General features: G+C 42.7%; 1 protein-coding gene across 4 annotated transcripts in view; it reads left to right on the top strand.

Annotated features, from left to right (window-relative positions):
• Positions 1–23,703, top strand: part of wbp1la (WW domain binding protein 1-like a) — a 115,691-nt gene that overhangs the window by 74,542 nt on the left and 17,446 nt on the right. For 3 of the 4 annotated variants that reach the window (XM_072557101.1, XM_072557103.1, XM_072557104.1), the window contains one exon: positions 17,929–18,037. In XM_072557101.1, coding sequence (XP_072413202.1) covers positions 17,929–18,037 — 109 coding nt within the window. Of the gene's footprint in view, positions 1–5,146; positions 5,231–17,928; positions 18,038–23,703 lie in introns of those variants that run through there. The other variant, XM_072557102.1, reaches the window with a different exon arrangement.

The raw sequence follows: 23,703 nt of genomic DNA on the forward strand, positions 1-23,703 counted from the left end.
ACAACTGTTACCATGCCTCTACTTGGCGTACTGCCATTCGACCAGGTAAGACCATTCTCGAGGATTCTATGGTTGACTCGTAGACATTTACAACATAGAAGGAGGCCATTTGGCCCACTGTGTCCATGCTGGTCAGCAAGGATCTGCCTATACCAATCTCATCTTCCAGATCTTGGAGGCAATGGTAATACAAGTGAATGTCTAAATGCTGCTGCATGCGATGACAGTTTCTAGCTCAACCACCCTCTGTGTTCCGAATTCTCACCACCCTCGGGGTGAAAGTATTTCTCCTCAAATCTCTCTTGATCTTTTGTCCTCTTAAATTCAATCTGTGTCCCCTAGTTATTGACCCCTCCATTGAAATAGAAGTGCCTCCTTATCCTCCCCCTCATAATCTTATACACCTCCTCCAAAGAAATCATCCCCAGCCTATCCAGTCTTTTCTCACAGACTGAGACCCTCTAGCCCAGGCAGTATCCTAGTAAATCTCCTCTGCACCCTCTCTCCTGAATCCTATCTCTGCTATAATATAATGACTAGAACTGCATCCAGTACTCCAGTTGTAGCCTAATCAGTATTTTTTTTAATACCGTTCCAGCATAACCTCCCTACTCTTGTATTTTCTCCTAATAAAAGCATGCATCCCATATGCTGCCTTAACTACCTTGTATACATAACCTTCTCCTTCCTGGGGTCTGTGGGCATGCATACCAAGGTCCCCTGATCTTCAGTCTTTCTAATCTTCATTCATTGTGTAATCCCTGGCCTTGTTAGCCTTCCCCAAATGCATCACCTTTATTTTCCAGATTGAATTCCATTTTCCACTACTATGCCCTGCTGACCAATCTTGTTAGCCTCCTACAATTCCTGAACATCCTCCTCTCTCTTCGCCATGAAAACTGATAGGATGGTAAGCGCGCCTTTCTTCATTTCCCCTACATTTGAAATCCAAATCATTAATGTTCACAACAAATAGCAACGGTCCCAACCAGTATTTGTTTCTCATCCCTAATTGTCCTTGAAGTTGTGTGAGATTTAATGTGTGTCCTAACACACTCATTGTGATTTAGGAATTGAAGTACGGCAAATGAGCATTAGGAATGTTGCATCAGAAGATGACAAAAGCACGAGGGTTTCAGCAGCTGAAGATGAGGCTGGAATCTCAAACAGATACAGTTGACAACTGCAGTTTGTTCGAGAAACAGCTTTTAAGAGGAATGTGTTGCAATAATTTCAGTCACTAGTTCTGCTTGCTTTCCAGTTTTAAAATAAAATCCAATAAAACCTGCTGCAGTTCATGAAATAGACTTTATCATGTACTGTTTGCTTAAAATAGATTATAGTTGTTGCATGAACAGAATCCAGTAATCCTTCCTTGGATTATTTTAACTTAACTATTTTAACCAGGTTTTTGGATTTAAAATTTTACTCAACTCTTCTTCAAATCTTCCTTTCTATAGGTTCAAAATTGCACTTCTTCAGTTTTTCTCCGCCCCTAACTTCAACATTTTTGTTCTTGTGTATCCTCTCATGTTCGAGAAGAAAGTGAGGACTGCAGATGCTGGAGATCAGAGTTGAAAATGTGTTGCTGGAAAAGCGCAGCAGGTCAGTCAGCATCCAAGGAACAGGAGAATCGACGTTTCGGGCAACAGTCGATTCTCCTGTTCCTTGGATGCTGCCTGACCTGCTGCGCTTTTCCAGCACCACATTTTCAACTCTATCCTCTCATGTTTTTGTGCAAGACACAGTCCCTCATTTACACACCAATTATGTAACATTCATCATTCTCTGACTGTAATTCCTATGATAGCCCTCACTACTCCCACTGAAAGTGCCAAATGTCCCTCCGGTCTCGAATTCTCTCCACTGGCCTGGATGGATAAGGCTCCAACAACCCTTATATTTAACACTCTGCTGGACAGAGTAGTCTGCTTAATTTGCACCTCATCCCCCACCTTCAATAGTCCCTTCTTTCACCGTTAATGCACAGTTGCAGTGGTCAAGGGCATCAAATGTTCAGGAACATCGCAAGTTCTCCAAGTTGCACACTTTGTCTTTGAAATATAATGCCTTATCATCCCTGTTTCTGGGAGTCTATCTGCCCCAAGGACTGCAGCAGTTCAAGAAGGCAGCTCAGTACCATCATCTCCAGGGCACTTACCTGAGCAAGGATCAAGAGAAGGCCGTTCGGCCCCTCTTGCCTGCTCCATCATTCAATAAGATCATGATTTTAACCCCAGCTCCACATTACTATAAACTCCTGATTCACAATGAAGAATATATTTACCTCTGCCTCACAAATAATGAAAGATTCTGCATCCCACTGCCTTTTAGAGGAAAGGAATTCCAAAGATACTCAAACCCTTGAGATATGTTTCTCATCTCTGTCCGAAATAGTTACCCCCTTAAAGTATCAGATGGGTTGCTGGTGTTAGCCGGGGGGCAAACAACATTACAGTAAGTGTCTCGGGCCCCTTTCCCATTCTAGGAAGCACAGGATAGGATCAGCGCATGCAACCAACCCTGATGATCATTCTTCCACATTAAACTCCTCTTCTAAGACCAGAGGAGCAGAATTAGGCCATTCGGCCCATCAAGTTTGCTCCACCATTCGATTATGATGGAAATGTTTCTCAACCCCATTCTACAGCCTTCTTCCTGTAACCTTTGATCCTCTTACTCATCAAGAAACTGTCCATCTCTATCTTAAAGATACTCAATGACTTACCCTCCACAATCTTCTGTGGCAATGAGTTCCACAGGGTCGTCACCCTCTGGCCGAAGAACTTCCTCCTCATCTCAGCTCTAAAGGGTTGTCGCTTCTCTCTGAGGCTGCGCCCTCAGTTCGTGCTCTCTCCTACTCGTGGAAACTCCTCCTCCACATCCACTCTATCCAGGCCTCTCTGTATTCTGTAAGCTTGAATGAGATTCCTTCTAAACTTTGAGTACAGACCCAGAGTTCTCAACCACTCCTCATATGACAAGCCCTTAATCCCCAGAATCATTCCTGTAGACCTCTTCTGGACCCTCCTTCAGTGGCAGCACACCCTTCCTTCGATATGGAGCCCGAATGCGGTCTGACCAGAGTCTAAACCCTATCAGTGTCATCTTCTCTCCTCTGTGCATATCTAGCCTTGACTTGAAAGCATCAATACTTGTTTTCTCAGTCAATCTGAATTAATTTGATAAAATTGTTGATACTTTAAACTGGGAACTGAGAACAGGTGAACATGTTAACCTAGGCAAATGTTCCTGTACCATGCTGGAGTGCTGCATTGCCATGCACAGTGTCACCTCGCTGAAATGACAATCCAAGCAATTGTCAGTCCCATTCTCTTCCCACAGCACCCAATAGGGTCTCCTTAGTCCCCACTTCCCCTCAGCATCATTAGCTGCCCTTTTACACCACCTCCTGTGGGATGCCACCACCAGACACACATTCCCTTCCCCTTCCACAGGGTCTGGTCCACACCCCCTCCACTCCCACAACTTTCCCTGTGACGTGCTGACGGTTTAACACCTGCCCATTTACTTCCTCCTCAATGTCAAGGCCCCAGACACACCTTCCAGGTGAAGCAGAGATTTACCTGTCTTTCATTCAATCCCGTCGACTGTATTTGCTGTTCCCAATGTGTGTCCTTTTGCTCTGGGGGGAGGTGAAATACGGGCTGGGTGACTGCTCTGCCGGCACCTACATTCTGTCCACAAAAATGACCTTGAACTTCTGGTTGTCTGCCAATGCAACACGCCACTGTGTTCCCACCAACATTTCTGTCTCTGGTTTGCTGCAGTGCTCCAGCAAAGCTCGGAGCAAGCTGGAGAAACTGCACCTCATTTTCTGCTTAGGAACTCTGTAGCCTTCTGGACTTAATATTGAGTTCAGTAATTTTTAGGGCCTGGGCACCACTTTCCATGTTCTTTTCCCACCTCCACACCCCAGGCCTAGTCAATGCCAATCCATTTTCGCCACCTTTGAGCTTTTTTCCTACTCTGGCTCACAATTATCTATACCTTTATTTGCCTGACTGTCTTTCTCTCCCTAAGGTTTCCATCTTTATCTATCCACTCACTCCTTTCAATCCCCCCACCAGCCCAAGTCTTCAGCGTATATCCCACCTTTTCCGAGGTACAATCAGTCTTGAAGGGTCACTGGACCTGAAATGTTGACACTGCTTTCTCTCCACTGCCAGACCTACTGAGTTTCTGCAGCAATTTCAGTTTTCGTGTCTGTCCTATTCTGTTGGTTCAGATATCTATTAAATAGCTCCTAGCTCTATTCAAAAGGAATAGAGTATTCACAGAGAGCCCCAAGATGCTGTATAAAGGAAATTGTATTTCAGGAAATAATCAAAGTCTCTTCGTTTTGAGTAACTCCAGCATTTAAGAGCTTGGAGGAATTTCTCAGGGATGGGAAGTGTTATACCCTTTTAACTTTTTAAGTGAAATTTGTCTGGAAATGTTGAAGTTTTTTTTGTGCAACTTGCCATCCTCAAAATTACTTTTGCTTCAGGATTTTCCTGCTGAAAACAGATTGTTTCTCTGCTTGGGTGCATGTCTCTTTGAAAAACATAAGCATTGTTGAGCTTGGTGAGGATTCATTGTGTAACAACCAACAAAACATCTATGATAAATTGATCAGAGTTTGAAGTAATCGATCTAGTCATAGAATCTGGAGGTTTGGGGGAAGTGACAGAATCTACTTGAGGTAAAACGTTGGGTACAATTCGGTCAGCTCCTAAAACAGTAGTCACTATTGTTAATAGTAGCCATTAATTAATAATTCAAAATCCTACATTACAGTAAATAGCTAAGTTGATGTTTACAGTGATATTTACTTACTTCTAACAAATCTGTTTACACTGGATTAATGGAAAACTAGGCTTGAAGTGTTTCATGGGAATCTTTTATATAAATCAGTATCTGGCACAATTGCCCATTCTTTTAAGCTCACAGTAGAGGTGACTTTGCAGATTGCTAATGGCAGTGATTTTTATAAACTAACTTACTTTGTGTTGCCAGATGGACGTCAGTCGCACAAAGTTTTTGGATCGACCTTAGGTAATCTAGTGAGAGCATGTAACGTTTTGGATAGTCTTTGTGGACACTGGGAAGTGAACAGGTTCCTGGCTTGAAGGCATAAATATACAGAGAGTAAATGCAGTTAATGTGAAATACAGGGATTTTAAAACCAGGTTTTGCCATGATTCTGTTTCAGCATTTAATAACTAAGGTAAGAGCCATGACTGTAATGCAGTGTTGGATAAGGAAGTTGGCTTAAAAAACATTATTGAGGGAACAAAGAAACTGCAAGTTTCAGAGATTTTGATTTTATAGAAGAATATGAACGTCTGAGCTTTCGGTGTATAATCATATCTTTATTATAAATGGTTTGACCATCTGTTTAGGTGCAGGGAAATAGACTTGCCTACTAATATAAAAAATGCAAAAGATTTAACCACTAAAGGTTGAATTATGTAAAATTGATGTTGTACTGCGTCCAAGGTAACTTTAAAATCAGATTTGTACTGTCTTAAAGCTGTTTACTAGTCTTATTTGGGATTTGTTCCTCCTTGACCTGATCTAATTTTGAGATTTCTGTTTTATGACTTAGCAATGGAGTTACAAGAGTTTAAACTTGATCGAGTTCATTCTTTAGTTTTTATTGCATTGTGTACTGCTATTTCTTTCAGGATCATTGCATAATAAATTATGAAATTTGAATTTGTTTATTTGTGAAAGTTCTGTGTTCCCCATAATCACCATGTGAGACCTAGGAGCAACTTGGGTTAACACCAGCTCTGATCCTGTAGATAGCTTAGCATGAAATATGATTGTAAGTGAGTGGGTCAAAGCTTTGAAATGCTGTACATTAAAGTTCATTCATTTTCTTTTTCCTAATCAACCTGTTCAGAGACATTATTACACACTTCTGGACCAGGTGGGACTTGAGCCCTTACCTCCTGACTCAAAGATAGGGCCATTACCACTGCAACACAAGTCTCCTAGGTATATTTTTAGCTTGTGTTAAAATCTTTGTTGAGCAACTTACCTTGTCGAAACTGTGGATGGATGGAGGTGGAGCAAAGTAGTCATGTTATTTCCAGAGAACCTGTTCCCCAAGGATGTATTCTGTACCAACTGTGTTGGTTTAGTTTTGTGCTAGTCTCAGTGAGATCATTTAATTTATGATGTGGTCCAACATGGTATGCTTCAAGCTATTTGTCAGTCCAATGGAGTTGAAGTCTTCTACCTTCATGCTCGCTGACCTCTCTTGGTACTTGGTCCAGGCACATCTTTGTTAAATCCCTATAAGACCTTATTACTGCCTAGCTCTTAACTTCCTCCACTCTAAAGGCCCTCCTATGTCCCTCTTCTTTCATTTCCTACCTCTTGAAGTATCTGTAAGGGGGTCCTCCAAAAGCTGCTGCGTGTTTTAGCATACATCCCCCAACTTTCTAGAATTCCCCTCTAAACCTCTCTACTGCTTTGCACCTCTCTTCTCCTTTTACATTATGGCTTAATATCTATATTTTAAATTAAGTTTTGGATGATCAGGTCCAATAATTCCTAATGGGGTTTGGTTTCAGATTCTATTTGATTACTTTCCTAAGGTTAGATCTCATGGAATACAGGGAGAACTAGCCATTTGGATACTGAACTGGCTCGTAGGTAGAAGAAAGAGGGTGGTGGTGGAGGCTTGCTTTTCAGACTGGAGGCCTGTGACCAGTGGAGTGCCACAAGGATTGGTGCTGGTCTACTACAGGTACACAATCTTTCATCCGAAATTTCAAAATCTGAAAAGCTCCAAAATCTGAAGTTTTTCTTGTGAAGTTTTTTTTTCTGCATAACAAGGTTGTTTGGCGTGTGAACAGGTGACCCTATCTCCACACCCACTCAACCCACGTAACTCAGATGTGACGTGGCAGTGTGGCCCAGCACTGGTTGACATCAATTGTGTCTTAGCACTTGTACTAGTTACATTTGGGTCTGCTGTTAGGTAAGATTCTCTTATTTCACTGTGGAAATGACACTTATTCCAAAATCCTAGAAAAACTGGCCCCAAAGGATAAATGATTGTGTACCTGTACTTTTCATCATTTATATAAATGATTTGATGTGAACATAGGAGGTATAGTTAGTAAGTTTGCAGATGACACCAAAATTGGAGGGGTACTGGACAGTGAAGAAGGTTATCTCAGAGTACAACAGGATCTTGATCAGATGGGCCAAAGGGCTGAGGAGTGGCAGATGAAGTTTAATTTAGATAAATGTGAGGTGCTACATTTTGAAAAGGCAAATCACGACTGGACTCATACACTTATTAGTAAGGTCCTGGGGAGTGTTGCTGAACAAAGAGACCTTGGAGTGCAAGTTCATAGCTCCTTGAAAATCGATACATAGGTAGATAGGATAGTGAAGAAGGCGTTTGGTATGTTTTCCTTTATTGGTCAGAGCATTGACTATAGGAGTTGGGAGGTCATGTTGTGGTTGTATAGGACATTGGTTAGGCCACTTTTGGAATATTGCATGCAGTTCTGGTCTCCTTCCAGTTGGAAGGATGTTGTGAAACTTGAAAGGGTTCAGAAAAGATTTACAAGGATGTTGCCAGATTGGAGAGTTTAAGATATAGGGAAAGGCCGAACAGGCTGGGGCTGTTTTCCCTGGAGCATCGGAGGCTGAGGGGTGACCTTATAGAGGTTTATAAAATCATGAGGGGCATGGATAGGATAAACAGACAAGATCTTTTCCCTGGGGTGGGGGAGTCCAGAGCTAGAGGGCATAGGTTTAGGATGAGAGGTGAAGGATCTAGAAGGCACCTAATGGGCAACTTTTTCACGTAGAGGATGGTGTGTGTTTGGAATGAGCTGCCAGAGGAAATGGTGGAGACTGGTACAATTGCAACATTTAAAAGGCATCTGGATGGGTATATGAAAAGGAAGAGTTTAGAGGGATATGGGCCAAGTGCTGGTAGGTGGGACTAGGCTAATTTTGGATATCTGGTCAGCATGGATGAGTTGGGTCAAAGAGTCTGTTTCCGTGCTGTACATCTCTATGACTCTGACATTCTACTCTGTTTAAAAAGACCTATAAATGAGTTGTTGCTTTGTAATGCTTTGTCAGCCATGGCTTGCATGGTGGTGCTTATACCTCTGAACCACACAGTCTTGTGTTCAAATCCCCATCTAGGACACGAATCAAGGTTGAAATTCCAGTGCAGAACACTGGGAGGATTGCACTGTCACAGCAGCTATCTCTCAATGGGAAATTAAACAGTGGTCTCGTCTTCCCCCTTGGAGGTAAAAGATCCAGTTATTATGCTGAAGATTCAGGGAGCTATCTTTTGTATCCAGGCTGTATTTCAATCAACATCACAGAGGACTTTTATCTGGTAATCTTGCCCTCCCTCTATCTGGGAGCGGTCTGTGTACAAATTCAGTGCTGTGCTTCCTACATTATAACAGACTAATAGTTTGTTCAAAAATACTTAATTTTCTGTCAAGTGGTTTTGATGTGAAAGTGTTTTTTTATATGTATATGCATTCCTATGTTGCTTTATAGAAAATGCAGCAATTAATTACGTTACGCCCATTTTAAATTGAGGTCTGAGCTGATTTCCCTGTGTGTTAATTGGATACAAGTTTATTGACTCAATGGTGCTTATGGTCTTTTTCCCTGCTATCCAGATTCTGTCTTGGATAGTACAGACTGCATGGCTGTTTTTAGGAAATCATAAAATGTGGTTTCTCTCCTTATTCAACATATTTTTGAAATATGATCACTTTTGTGTTCAGGCAGCCAGTTTTGCATAAGCTTTTTGTGATTCTATATGTCTCAGTAGCCTGCTGTCTGATGTTTTTTGGCTGGGTTGTGGAGGTCCCTTCACCCAGCATTTGTTACCCGTCCCTGGTTGCCCTTGAGAAGGTGGGGGTGAGCTGCTTTCTTGACCCGCTGCAGTCCATGTGCTGTGGGTAGACCCACAATGCCCTTAGGGAAGGATTTCCAGGATATTGACCTGGCAACAATGAAAGAAATGTGATATATTTCTAAGTCAGGAGTGTCTTGAAGGGGAACTTGCAGGGGGTGGTGTCCTCATGTATCTGTTACCATTATCCTTCAAGATGGAAGTGCTCGTAGGTTTGGAAGGTGCTGTCTAAGGTGCGTCGGTGAATTTCTATAGTGCACCTTATTGATAGTACACACTGCTGCTATGGACATTGGTAGTGGAGAGAGTGAATGTTTGTAGATGCAGTGTCAATCAAGTGGATTGCTTTGCCCTAGTTGGCATCAATCATCTTGAGTGTCATTGGAGCAGCAGTCATTAAGAGCTCTTGTGGTGCAATGGGGTGTCCTTATATGTGAACTAGGAGACCCAGGTTCAAGTCCCACCTGCTCCGGGGATGTATTATAAAATCTTTTGAGCAGGTAGTTTGGGAAATACCTTGGGAGAGTCATCCAGGTAAGTGGGGAGTGTTCCATCACACTCCTGATTCATGCGTTGTTGGTGGTGGACAGGTTTTGGGGAGTCGGAAGGTGACAGTTACTTGCTGCAGAATTCCTAGCCTCTGCCCTGCTGTTGTATCCACTGCTAGTCCAGTTTATGGTCAATGGTAACCCATAGGATGTTCACAGTGGGGTAATCGGCGATGGCAATGAGAGATAATTAGGTTCAGTCGCACTGGCAATTGTCATTGCTTTGTACTTATGTAGTACAAATGTAAGTTGCCATATGTCACCTCCTCCCCCACCTCCGTCTAAGGCCCTAAAGGAACCTTCCACATCCATCAAGGTTTCATCTGCACTTCCACACATGTCATTTACTGTATCCATCGCTCCTGATGCGGTCTCCTCTACATTGGGGAGACTAGACGCCTACTTGCAGAGTGCTTTAGAGAAAAGCTCTGAGACACCTGCAACAATAAACTCCACTGCCCTGTGGCTGAACACTTCAACTCTTTTCTCCCCCCCCCACCCCCCCACTCCACTCTGCTGAGGACATGCAGGTCCTGGGCCTCCTCCATCGCCACTCTCTCACCACTGACTCCTGGAGGAAGAACGCCTCAGCTTCTACCTCCAAACCCTTCACCCCCATGGCATCAATGTGGATTCACCAGGTTCTGCATTTCCCCTCCCCATCCTTACCCCAGTTCCAACCTTCCAGCTCAGCACCGACCCACCCATCCGCTCCACCCTCCTCTCTGACATAACACCTTTTACCCCCACCTCCATCCACCTATTGCACTCTCAGCTACCTTCTCCTCAGCCCCACCTCCCCCCACCATTTATCTCTCTATCCCTGAGGTTCCCAGCCTCATTTCTGATGGAGGGCTTTTGCCCAAAATGTCGATTTTCCTGCTCCTCGGTTGCTGCCTGACCTGCTATGCCTTTCCAGCACAGGCCTGGATCTTGACCAGGTCTTGCTTCATTTGACCATGGATTGTTTCAGTATCTGAAGAATTGTGAATGGTGCTAAACATTGTACAACCATCAGCAAATATCCCAATTCTGACCTTCTTTTTAAAGATAGAGGAAAAGTCATTGATGAAGCAGTGAATGATAGTTGGGCCTAGGACACTATCCTGAGGAACTCCTGCAGTGTGTCCTGGAGCTGAGATGATTGACCTCCAAAAACCACAACTATCTTCCTATGTGCCATTTATGACTCCATCAGTAGAGAGATTTCCTCAATTTCCACTGATTCCTGTTTGCTAGGGCTTCTTGATGTCAAGGGCAGTTATTCTCCTCTTACTTTTGGAATTCAGCTGTTTATTTTTTTGTCCACGTTTGAACCAAGGTTGTGATGAGGTCAGGAACTGAGTTGCTCTAATAGAACCCAAACTGGTCTGCGCTGAGCAGGTGCTGCTTAATAGCACTGTTAATGACAGCCTGTAACATTTGACTGACAATTAAGTGTGGATTGGTGAGGTGGTAATTGGCACATTTAGATTTCTTTTAGAATCCCGACAGTATGGAAGCAGGGCCTTTGGCCCAATAAGTGCACACCAACTCTCCAAAGAGTATCCCACCCAAACCCATGCCCCATTATTCTACATTTACACCTAACCTACACATCACTAAACTCTATTTAGCATGGCCAATTCACCTAACCTGCACATCTTTGGATTGTGTGAAGAAACTGGAGCACCCAGAGGAAACCCACGCAGACACTGAGAGAATGTACAAACTGCACACAGGCAGTCACCCAAGGCTGGAATCGAACCCAGGTCCCTGACGCTGTGAGGCAGCAGTGCTAACCACTGAGCCACCATGCCACCCTGCCTATTTTCCAGGATTGCATGTCTCATGCACATCTTGTCAATGACTGCAGTATTCTTGGACTTTTCTTTTTAAGTAGAGGCTAAAGGTTTCAAAGTTGTGTAATGTTCAACTTCTACAGTTTAATAAAATCTAGATCTGTAAATTATTTAAGGCTTGTATATGATAAACACTATTTATCATAAGCTTCATTATCTGATTGCCAAATTTTGAGTAACACTTTTGTCTGCATTGAATTATCCTTATGTCTGTGAACATTATAATCATGAGAATTTCCATGTAAGCACATGTCTGTCACAATGTTTTTGAAATACTCAGTCATTGGTGATGCTAAAATATTTCTTAATTCACAACTCCACTTTCCCTCTTCCCCAAAAAGCTGTACACTTTGTTTCAAAGCCACCTCTGCTTTCAACTCCATCTTCCTCTGCCTTGCTGGGTGCTGAGGCATCCTGATCTGCAAAATCAAATTGCTGGGGAAAACTCAGCAGGTCTGGCAGGATCTGTGGTGAGAAAGCAGAGTCAACATTTCTGGTCCAGTGACCCTCCTTCAGAACTGATTGCAACTGATAAAGTTGTTCAGTTCTGAAAAAGGGTTACTGGACCCAAAGCACTCACTGTGCTTTCTCTCCACAAATGCTGCCAGATCTGAGTTTTTCCAGTAATTTCTCATTTTGTTTCTGATTTCCAGTATCTGTAGTTCTTCTGGTTTTTAACGCAGACTTTTTGCCATTTTACTATTAGCCCGCATCCTGTGCTCCCAGTCACCCTGAATAGAGACTCTGAAGATAGTAATGAAACCTTGACGCTGTAGTTCTTTCTGAAATGTTTAGTACAAACTGGGACTATTATGACATGGTTGGTAACTTTAATTGGGTCCATCCAATTCTTTGCAATCTCCTTTTCTTTTCTTGTCACCGCTGAGTCAACGTTTGTTGTTTATCACTAGTTGTCCTTGAAGATGGTAGTGAACCACCTAAGTAGTGAACCATAGCATCCCTACAGTGTGGAAGCAGACCATTCAACCAATCGAGTCCAGCCTGATCCTCCGAAGAGCATGCCGCCCAGACCTAATCCATCCCTGTAATCCGACATTTACCATGGCTAATCCACCTAGTTTACACATCCCTGAACACAATGGGTAATTTCTCATGACCAATCCGCCTAACCTGCACGTCTTTGGATTGTGGGAGGAACCAGAGCATCCGGAGGAAACCCAGACAGACGCCTGGAGAATGTCTGTGTAGTCTTTGCACAGTCACCTGAGGCTAGAATCGAACCCAGGTCCCTGGTGCCGTGAGGCAGCAATGTTAACCCCTGAGCCACCAAGGCATTGCAATCCATGCTGTGTATGGAAACCCTCAATGCTGTCCGGAGAGAGTTCTGTGGTTTGATCCAGTGATATTGGAGGAACGGACATATTCCAAGTTAGGATGGTGTGTGGCTTGAAGGAGAACTTGCAAGAGATGGTATTGCCTAGCATCTGCTGTCTTTGTCTTTCTAAGTGGTAGAAGTTGCAAGTTTGTAAGATGCTACTGATGGAACCTTTATCAATTGTTGCTGTGCATCTCTTGGATGGTAACTCAATGCAGTTAAGAGGAGCTGGAAATGCCTCCACATTGGGGGCTGTCTTCAATTGTGCATTCAATTGTTTTGTTCCACATCCATTTTATTATTCGGATCATTTATTACTGCAAGTACAAGGAATTAAGATATGGGAGAATTAACCAGATGTAATAGTAGTGTAGATCTCTGATAAGGAGAGGTAAGTGTAATGAGTAATTTATTAGTGCTTAATTGTCATTATTTTAACAACAAATTAATGCAAGGATGAAGCACAGTTCTATCATTACAAGCACAGCTTTGGAGGATTACAGGCTTGCTAGAAAGGACCTCAGAAACGGACTGAGGAGAGGCACGAGGGGGCACGGAAAAGGCTTGGCAAGAAGGATCAGGGAGAATCCAAAGGCGTTTTACTCATACATGAGGAATAAGTGAATGATCAGGGAGAAGGTAGGGCCAATCAGGGATAGTGGAGGGAACTTGTGCGTGGAGTCTGAGCAGATAGGGGAAGCCCTAAATGAGTTTTTTGCTTTGGTTTTCACCAAGGAAAGGGAACTTGTTGTAAATGAAAACTTAGAGGAGCTGGGATACAGTCTTGACCAGATCAAAATTGATGAAGTTGATCTGCTAGACACTTCGGAAAACATTAAGATTGATAAGTCCCTAGGGCCAGACCAGATTTATCCTAGGCTGCTCCGGGAAGCGAGAAAAGAGATTGCTAAGCCGCTGGTGAGGATATTTGCCTTCTCACTCTCCACGAGAGTCGTACCGGAGGATTGGAAGAAGGCGAATGTTGTTCCTCTTTTCAAGAAGGGTAATAGGGAAATCCCTGGCAATTACAGACCAGTCAGTCTTGTGTCTGTGGTCAGCAAAGTTTTTGAAAGAATTCTGAGGGATAGATTTATGACAATTTGTCAAAACATTGTGTGATTAAAGGCAGTCAGCATGGCTTTGTGAGGGGCAGGTCATGCCTCTCAAATTTTATTGAGTTCTTTGAGGAGGTATCAAGACAGGTCGACGAAGGTTGAGCAGTGGATGTGGTGTATATGGACTTCAGCAAGGCATTTGATAGGAATCTCCATGGTAGGCTCATTCATAAAGTCAGGAAGTATGGGATACAGGGAGATTTGGCTATCTGGATTCAGAATAGGCTGGCTGACAGAAGGCAGAGAGTGGTTGTAGATGTAAATTATTCTGCCTGGAGGTCAGTGTTGAGTGGTGTCCCGCAGTGCTCTGCTCTTTGTAGTTTTTATAAATGACTTGGATGAGGAGGTTGAGGGGTGGGTTAGTAAAGTTGCAGATGACACAAAGGTAGGAGGTGTCATCGATAGTATGGAGGGCTACTGCAGCTGCAGCATGACATAGGATGCAGAGCTGGGCTGAGAAATGGCAGATGGAGTTCAACCTGGAGAAATGTGAGGTGATGCATTTTGGAAGGTTGAATTTGAATGCTGAATATAGGATTAAAGACAGGATTCTTGGCAGTGTGGAGGAACAGAGGGATCTGGGTGTGCAAGTACATAGATCCTTCAAAGTTGCCACCCAAGTGGATAGGGTTGTTCAGAAACCATTTGGTGTTTTGGCTTTTATTAACAGGGAGATTGGGTTTAAGAGCCATGAGGTTTTGCTGCAGCTCTACAAGTCCCTGGTGAGACCACACTTGGAATATTGTATCCAATTCAGGTACAGAGGCTTTGGAGAGGGTGCAAAGAAGGCTGACCAGGATGCTGCCTGGGCTGGAGGGCTTGCCTTATGAAGAAAGGTTGAATAAGCTCGGACTTTTCTTTCTGGAGAGAAGGAGGAAGAGAGGAGACCTGATCGAGGTGTACAAAATAATGAGAGGAATAGATAGCGTCAATAGCCAGAGACTTTTCCCCAGGGCAGGATTGGCTGGTACGAGAAGTCAAAGTTTGAAGATATTAGGAGGAAGGTATTAAGGAGATGTCGGAGGTAGGTTCTTTACACAGAGAGTTGTGAATGCATGGAATGTGTTGCCAGCTGTGGTGGTGGGAGCAGAGTCATTGGGGACATTTAAGCGACTGCTGGACATTCACATGGATAGCAGTGAATTGAGGGGTGCGTAGGTTAAGTTATTATATTTTACATTAGGATTAAACCTCGGCACAACATCGTGGGCCAAAGGGCCTATTCTGTGCTGTACTTTTCCATGTTCTATGTTACAACATTCAAAAACTGTCCAGGATATGTTGATATGTTGTGCAATAATGGCTTCTTACTGTCATAACTTGCATATATAAAGCACTTTCATATAGAAACATGTGCAGCGATCCTCCAAGGCACATTTAGAAATAAACAGTAAAGACAGGCATTAAAATGCTTGCACTAAGAGGTGTGTTTAGAGGATGAGAATCAGATGGAGAGGTGAAGAAATTTAGAGACCATTCCAGAGTGTTGTTCCACGTAAGGCAGCTGAGGATAGGATGACTGAGTTAGAACAAATAAGGTAGAGGGGGTCAGGAGTCACTGAAACGTTGGGTTTTCAGGACGATAGCAGGATGAAAGAGGTAGAGTTGGTGAGTGTTACAGCCATTAAGGGATTTGAACAGGAGGATGGAAATTTCAAATTGGAGACATTAGGAAACCAAGCCCAGTATTTGTTAAGGAAAGACAGAGTGCACCTGAGTTTAGATGAAATTTATGGAGGGTGAAGATTAACATGCTTAACAGGTGAATACTTGATTTTCAGAGGCATTAATGATGATTTCAGCAGCAGATGAGCTAAAGTCAGGTCAGTGAGACATACAATTTTCAGAGAAGAGGGTAGCGGTGGAGGGTTGCTCTTCAGACTGGAGGCCTTTGACCAACAGTGTGCTACAAGGATTGGTGCTGGGTCTACTGTTTTTTGTCATTTTATATAAATGATTTGGATGTGAACATTAGAGATCTGGTTAGTAGGTTTGTAGATGACACCAAGATTGGAGGTTCAGTGGACAGTGAATAAGGTTACCTCAGCATACAACTGGATTTTGATCAGATGGGCCAATAGGCTGAGGAGTGGCAATTGAAGTTTAATTTGGATAAATGAGGTGCTGTATTTAGGGAAAGCAAATCTTAGCAGGAATTATACACTTAATGGTAAGGTTCTAGGGAGTGTTGCTGAACAAAGAGACCTTGGAGTGCAGGTTCATAGCTCCTTAAAAAGTGGAGTTGCAGGTAGATAGGATAGTGAAGAAGGTGTTTAGTATGCCTTCCTTTATTTGTCAGTGCATTGAGTATCAGAGTTGGGAGTCTTGCCAGTGTCTAACTGAAAGAAATTGCAGCTGTCTGATATTGGATTCTGACAGTTCACGTAAGTACACTGTACAGTTGTGGCTGTACAGGTCATTGGTTAGGGCACTTTTACATTACTGAACGCAATTCTGGTCTCCTTGCTATAGGAAGGATTTTGTGAAACTTGAAATGGTCCAGAAAAGACTTACAAGGATGTTGCCAGGTTTGGAGGATTTGAGCTACAGGGAGAGGCTGTGTTCCCTGGAGCATCGGAGGCTGAGGGGGGACCTTATAGAGGTTTATAAAATCATGAGGGGCATGGATAGGATAAATAGACAAGGTCTTTACCCCAGGGTTGGGGAGTCCAATACTAGAGGACATAGGTTTAAGGTGAGAGGAGAAAGATTTAAAAGGGACCTAAGGGGCAACATCTTCACACAGAGCACGGTGTGTGTATGGAATGAGGTGCCAGAGGAAGTGGTGGAGGCTGGTACAATTACAACATTTAAAAGTCATCTGGATTGGTATATTAATAGGAAGGGTTTAGAGGAATATGGGCCAAATGCTGGCAAATGAGACTAGATTAATTTAGGATAGCTGGTTAACCTGGACCCATTGAACCAAAGGGTCTGTTTCCATGCTGTGCAGCTCTAAGGCTTGATAGAATCAATGCTGAGAGGTTGTCTCTCCTTACTGGGAAGCCTAGAACAGGGAGGTATAATCTCAGGCTAAGAAGTCAATCATTTAGCACTGGGGTGAGGAACTGACTCATTTTTAGAATTCGTGGTTCGGCTATGGTGGCTTTGATCTTCCCAGTGTTTAACTGAAGGAAATTGCAACTGTCTGATATTGGATTCTGACAGTTAGCGTAAGTACACGGGCAGGAGAGGAATTGAAAGTAGCGGTGAGGGGGGAAATACTGGATATTGTCAGCAGACATGAGCTTCACCTTGGGAGCAGAGCTCTCCAACTCCATTCACCAATGGAGGAGAGATTCTCTTGACTGTTGATGCCAAAAGCAGTGGAGAGGTTCAAGAGGGATAGTGCCCATTGCTCCATTTTCTGAGGGATTGATGTCCTTTGTGACTAATCAGGTATCGTTGCAGGGATCGGAATGGGGAGATTTGAAGGATACACTCATGGGGAATAATGGGCTATGAATTGTAATCATCATATAAATTCTTTCTGATTCGGGTTAGGATACTAAATGTTATATTTTTAATGCTGTCACTTTTTATTTTAAACTGAAGCAGTCTGGCAGTCATTGTGCATTAGTTTTAGGTGGAAAGCTAATATGATATCTTTACTCACCAGCTGTAGATTTTCCTGATGATAATGGGCAGACTATTTATTTTGATCAGGATTCAATGACCCATTAATTCTTCAGTGTAAACCCTTATGTGTAACATTACTCTGAATGAACCAGTGTTACAACCACATCTGCTAGGTCCTTGCATTAAGTTTACGTGAGGTCTTGAGGCCAACATTGCAGGCCACCACCAGGAATACAGGAAGATACTAAGGGCTCTCAATGACCCCTTGTGACAATTGCTGTTTACTTCATAAGGGTAAAACACAAAGACCAAAGAACAGTTTATCTTCCTCATTGGATAGAATTGGGTAGATTGGGTGAAATTAAGTTTTGATTTTCAAGTTAAGGATAATCCAAATCAATTCTGTCCCTTTCCCATGAATGAGCCACGTTACCATAGAATAATAAGTTCCAGCCAGTGATGATGGGTGAAGTGGGTGGTTAATGAACTTTTAGTCTTTTGGTTGAATAGCAATCATTGACATCAGTAATTTTCTTTCTCTGTCTCATCACCACCATAATTCTTTTTCCTTCTCTTCTTTTTGAAGTCTCAAGAAAGAGAGGTGTGCATCGGAGTGAACAACCAGAGTTACTTCTGTGAAACAGGACACTGTTGTGGAGAGTCACAATGCTGTAACTACTATTATGAGCTTTGGTGTAAGTACTGACACACACAATTCTTACTGATTAGTATTGTCTGTCACCGGTTTTTGATGTGAATCACAAGTTTTATTTTACCAATTTGTATAACTTCTTTTTAGGGTCTCTTTTTTTTTTCCTATTGTGCAGAAAAGCCATTCTCTTCATCTACCTTGAAAGCAGTGGGTCACAGTGGCACATGTTCCATTGCCAGGAGTCTCTCACTGTGTAACGTCATTGTTGTGCCTTTATGGATGGCTGATCATCAAATCACGGTTATCTGGTTATTTGTTTGTGGGATGTTGCTGAGCCATTTTTCCTACATTTCACTGTGCCTAAAGAAAGAAGGTGTTTCTTGCACCAGGATTACAGTTTTGTTGATTATTTGTTCACTGAATATGGTCCTCATTCACAAGAATTGGCATTTATTGTCTATCTCTTGTTGCCCTGAGTGCTCTATTGCTCACTCAGTCCCTCTAAGAGTTTGGGATTAGTGTTACATGTCAGTCAGACAGAGTAAGAATTGCAGATTCCCATCCCTGATGAACATTTTGAACTGGTTGGATTTTTTTTTAATGGATAGCAGTTTCATATCAATTCATTGAAATCAGTTTTTAGGTACAGAGGAACCTCGATTATCCGAATTTTGGATTATCCAAACACGACCGCAATGTCCCGATGCTTGGCTAAACTGTGGTATCCAGCATTCGATTATCCGAACAAAATACTGCCTGCCCATGTCATTCAGATAATTGAGGTTCCTTTGTATCTGATAAAATAAGCACCTGATAACACCATATAAGGTTCAAATAGCAAGTTTCAAGGCAAAGCTAGTGGGTTGCAGCATTTAACTTTAGAATAATTGAACATTTTACAACATTATTCACTTAGTTTAACGGAAACATCAAAAAATATCCGCTTAGTAGAAAAAGCAGAGTGTGGATTGAATTAGTTCAAAAATTTGCCTTAATGCTGCCAGGGTTGGAGGGTTTGAGCTATAGGGAGAGGCTGAATAGGCTGGGGCTGTTTTCCCTGGAGCGTCAGAGGCTGAGGGGTAACCTTTATGGAGGTTTATTAAAGTCATGATGGGCATGGATAGGATAAACAGACAAGATCTTTTCCCTGGGGTGGGGGAATCCACTACTAGAGGGCTTAGATTTCGGATGACAGGGGAAAGATTTAAAAGGAACGTAAAGGGCAACTTTTTCATGCAGAGTGTGGAACATGTATGGAATGATCTGCCAGAGGAAGTGGTGGAGGCTGGTACAATTGCAACATTTAAAAGACATCTCAATGGGTATATGAATAGGGAACGGTTAGAGGGATATGGACCAAGTGCTGGAAAATGGGACTGGATTGATTTCGGATATCAGGTCAGCATGGCCAAGTTGGACTGAAGGGTCTGTTTCCGTGCTGTACATCTTTGAACCAGTGTTACAACCTGTGAGGTTCCTGCATTAAGTTTACGTGAGGTCCTGAGGCCAACAATTATCTCAATGCCGTCTCAAAAGTCCTCTGTCCAATGAGCCCCATTCGACCTGTGGATTTGTTTTTCCTTCTGTTTGGCTTGTGAAGTGGTCTGAGTGGTTTTTCCTGGGTGGGGAATGTTATAACTTTATACTGAGTGTCATATACTAGTGTAGACATGGCTTTAATCTAAGCACAGTATCGGGGCACTACAGTTGGTGTAGAACTGTTTATACAAAATAAAAAAGTCTTGGCCCAGATAGTGAATCAGGATCCACATTTGACTTCAATGTTGAAGTCCCAAAATGCAAAGTCCAGTCCTTAGTCAGCATCGATACCAGAAATTATCAGAAGCAATTCTTTAGATCCGTTCTGCATGTTGATCTTTGCCTTGTTGTACCTGATATTGTGCTCCGTCCTACACTGGAAGAAATATTTTGAATAAAGATCAAGTGGTGCTAAAGTGGTGAGACTGGGGTCTCCTGGCTCAAAGTAGGGCACTACCACTTCAACACAAGACCCTTTAATTTTAGTTGAACTATTTACAGGTTGCTGTTACAGATATTTTCTAATCAGCCTGTTTTGACACACCTCCGCAATAGGTGGGATCTTGGGGCTTAAAGCCAGGTCTCCTGACTCCAAATTATTAAAATTAAGAACCTCTAAGATTTCAAGACTAGGGAACATACTTTTTATGGTGAGAGGAGAAAGATTTAAAAAAAAGACATCGGGGCAATTCTTTTACATGGAGTGGTTCGTGTGTGGAATGAACTGCCAGAAGAAATGGTGGATGTGGGTATATTTAAAAACATTTAGATAAACAAATGAAAAAGAAATGTTTGGAGGGAGATGAGCCAACCACAGGCAGGTGGCACTAGTTTAGTTTAGGATTATGGTCAGCATGGATGGGTTAGAGCGAAGGGTCTGTTTCCGTGTTGTGTAACTATAGAGGAACACTGCTACCATAGCACAACAGCCTTCCCAAGTAGAGTCGCGACTTTATTGTTAAACATCAATTTGTTCAGATATGTTGTGATACCTTGAGCTGATGATATTGTGAGCATGTTTTCCTAACCCACTGCTGTACCACAATAATCCTTAAAGTCCAAAGTTAAAAATCACACAACACCAGGTTATAGTCCTTCATCAGTTGATAGTGGAGGGCTAAATCCTAACACAGAATTTATAGCAAAAATTTACAATGTGATGTAACTGAAATGATACATTGAAAAATTCTGTTAGAATACAGTGATAGTTTCACTTCCTTCATGTGTAAATCACAAAACCTTTCTTTTAAAAAGTTGCATTCTCGGGTTAGCTGTTAACAATGGTGATTGCTAGATAATATGTTGAAGTCTTTAAAGTCCAGGTAGTGTTGCTTTTTTTTCTTTAAGAGACAAGTATTTTCTTTGTGGAGAAGGGTCATTGATGTCTTCGGATCTCGCAGCTCACATACACACTCAGTGCCACAACTGTTTCCTATTTATGTTTGGATATTTGAACAGGAACAACCTGTTCAGAGTTGTTTAGATTAGATTAGATTACTTACAGTGTGGAAACAGGCCCTTCGGCCCCACAAGTCCACACCGCCCCGCCGAAGCGTAACCCACCCATACCCCTACATCTACATTTACCCCTTACCTAACACTACGGGCAATTTAGCATGGCCAATTCACCTGGCCTGCACATCTTTGGACTGTGGGAGGAAACCCACGCAGACACGGGGAGAATGTGCAAACTCCACACAGTCAGTCGCCTGAGGCGGGAATTGAACCCGGGTCTCAGGCGCTGTGAGGCAGCAGTGCTAACCACTGTGCCACCGTGCCGCCGTTATGGAGCAGGTGAGACTTGAACCTTGACCTCCTGACTTTGAACGCTCCCCTCCCTCCAACTCTGGTGGTGTTGCTTTTTATTCTAGAATTTGACCTGTTTTTCTAATCAAACTGTTCAAAGATATTATTCTACACTTCTGGAGCAGGCTGGACTTGAATCCAGGTCCAGGGGTAGGAAAGTTAAGTGTTCCACAAGAGGGCTCCTACACTGACCACCATTTTTTTAAAAAAAATCTGTGTTTTCTAATTAACCTGTTCAGAGGTGACATTGCACATCTTTGGAGCAGGTGGGTCTCTCCGCTCAGCAATGGGATGGTACCTGTGCACCCCCAAACTTGACAGTATTGTTCTACTTAGCTGCTAATAGAAAACCACCTGCAGTAAGATGTAGAATCATCAGACATTTAGGAAGAAGATAAACTATTTCCTGCTTTGTAACGGTCGGTCGGGGTGATACAGTAGCACATTTATTACAATGCAAATTGGGAAAATAAATACATTTTGAAGGATGAGGGGGAAGTCTGTTGTGTCCAAAAGGCCATTTCCCTCGTGATTAATACAAATTGTAAATCGCTTTTGTTTACCCGTGAACTGTGCCATTATTACCCATCTCCTGAATTGCCACATTCTCTACAGCTCCTTTGGGTGGTTCACAGATTTGTACATGATTTGTAGTGGCTCCCCTCTTAAATCGTTTTCTGTGCAAGGATCTCTATACGTAAAATCTAAAAATAGAAGACCATCATGACATTTAAAAATAGATTCAACCTGTGTTTCTCCTTTAATATTTCCAGTAGCTGTCTTGTGCTGTGTAACTTAAAGCTGTCCTTTAATGAAAGCATTTCAGTTTTACTGATGGTGGGAAATGTTTTATCGTTTTCATGCTTGTGAAATAGTTCTTTGGATGGATCTCCTTGCTCTCTTAACCATCTGAGTTGGGCAATATCCAGTCAGAGAACCTCAGAATCCCTTTTGTAGTGTGGAAGCAGGCAGTTTGGCCTATAGAATTTGTGTCGACCTTCCAAAGAGTATCCCATCCAGATCCATCCCCAAAACCCTGCAACTCCCATGGCTTCATATCCCTGGACAATAGGGAACATTTAACATGGCCAGTGCACGGAAGTTGCACGTCTTTGGACTATGGAGGAAACTGGAGACTAGAAGGAAAGCAGTATAGACGTGGAGAGAATGTATACAAGCTCCATTCCATTCTGACGGTGGATTTGAACCTGGGTCCTTGGTGCTGTGAGGCAGCAGTGCTAATGTTTTTATGACTGTTTCCTGTCATAAAAATGCTGCTATCCCTGTTTGTCCAATGTAGTGTTTGTTACAATTCTTGAAAGATATTTTGTAAATGTCGTCCATTTTGCAAAAAGGCAGAAAACTAGCCACCAGGATACATGAACACCAACTAGCCAAAAAAAGGCATGACCCACTCTCACTAGTATACTCATGTACAGATGAGGAAGGACACCACTTTGGGACAACACATCCATCTTGGGACAAGCCAAACAGACATGCACGAGAATTCCTAGAGGCATGGCATTCCAGCTTGAACTCTGTCAACAAACGCATCGACTTGATCTCCAACTACCACCCTGTGAGAAAAAGAACAGGAAATGACATCACCAACCCAAGGAAACCTAACCACACAAATAGAAAGCAAGACATAACACCAGCACTTCACCGGTGGCTCACTGAAGATGTTGTCTAGTGTGGTGGTGAAATGAATCTTCCAACTCAGCGAGCAAACCTATATCCATAACCTTAATCCAAGCTGCAAATTTTCTCAAAACTCACTAGTTGGAGTTTTAATGGTGAGGTCAATAGGTTGTGATTAGGCAAAGTTTAAGTCCTGGAGTTGTGGTACACATTAGTTGTGATCGAATTGAATGAGGGGACTGAATGGCCTTCTGTTTGCACTTTCTAATAAACTTGCTCAGAGATGAGGAGGAACTTGATCTCAGACCTCCTGGTTCTGGGGTATGGATGCTACCACTGCACCACACAAGCACCACTCCTCTTGTTTATATGTTCCTTGAACCTTGTTGATTACTTTTATTTGCGCACAGCAGATTGGAACTGAGGAATTGATTGCCCTGACCTTGTGGGCTGTTTGATCTGCGACATGGTTATGCTGTGACACAGAATGTGTGTCACACTTTCAATCCAATCCACTGCATCTCCTGTAGGCAAAGGGTCATTAGCAGCCTGCTGTTATTGATTAGTCTTTGTGGTCAGAGACCTACTTTAAGAGCAAGTAGACCTGACAGACACTGACATTACATAAGGTATGGAAATAGGGCAGAGTAATGATTGCAGTACTGGGGGTGGGGTGGTGGGGGGATGTTGTTGGAATCCCTCATTTCTGCTTTATTTAACCCC

This window comes from Chiloscyllium punctatum, chromosome 38 (genome assembly GCF_047496795.1).
Source record: "Chiloscyllium punctatum isolate Juve2018m chromosome 38, sChiPun1.3, whole genome shotgun sequence".
Taxonomy (NCBI): Eukaryota; Metazoa; Chordata; class Chondrichthyes; order Orectolobiformes; family Hemiscylliidae; genus Chiloscyllium; species Chiloscyllium punctatum.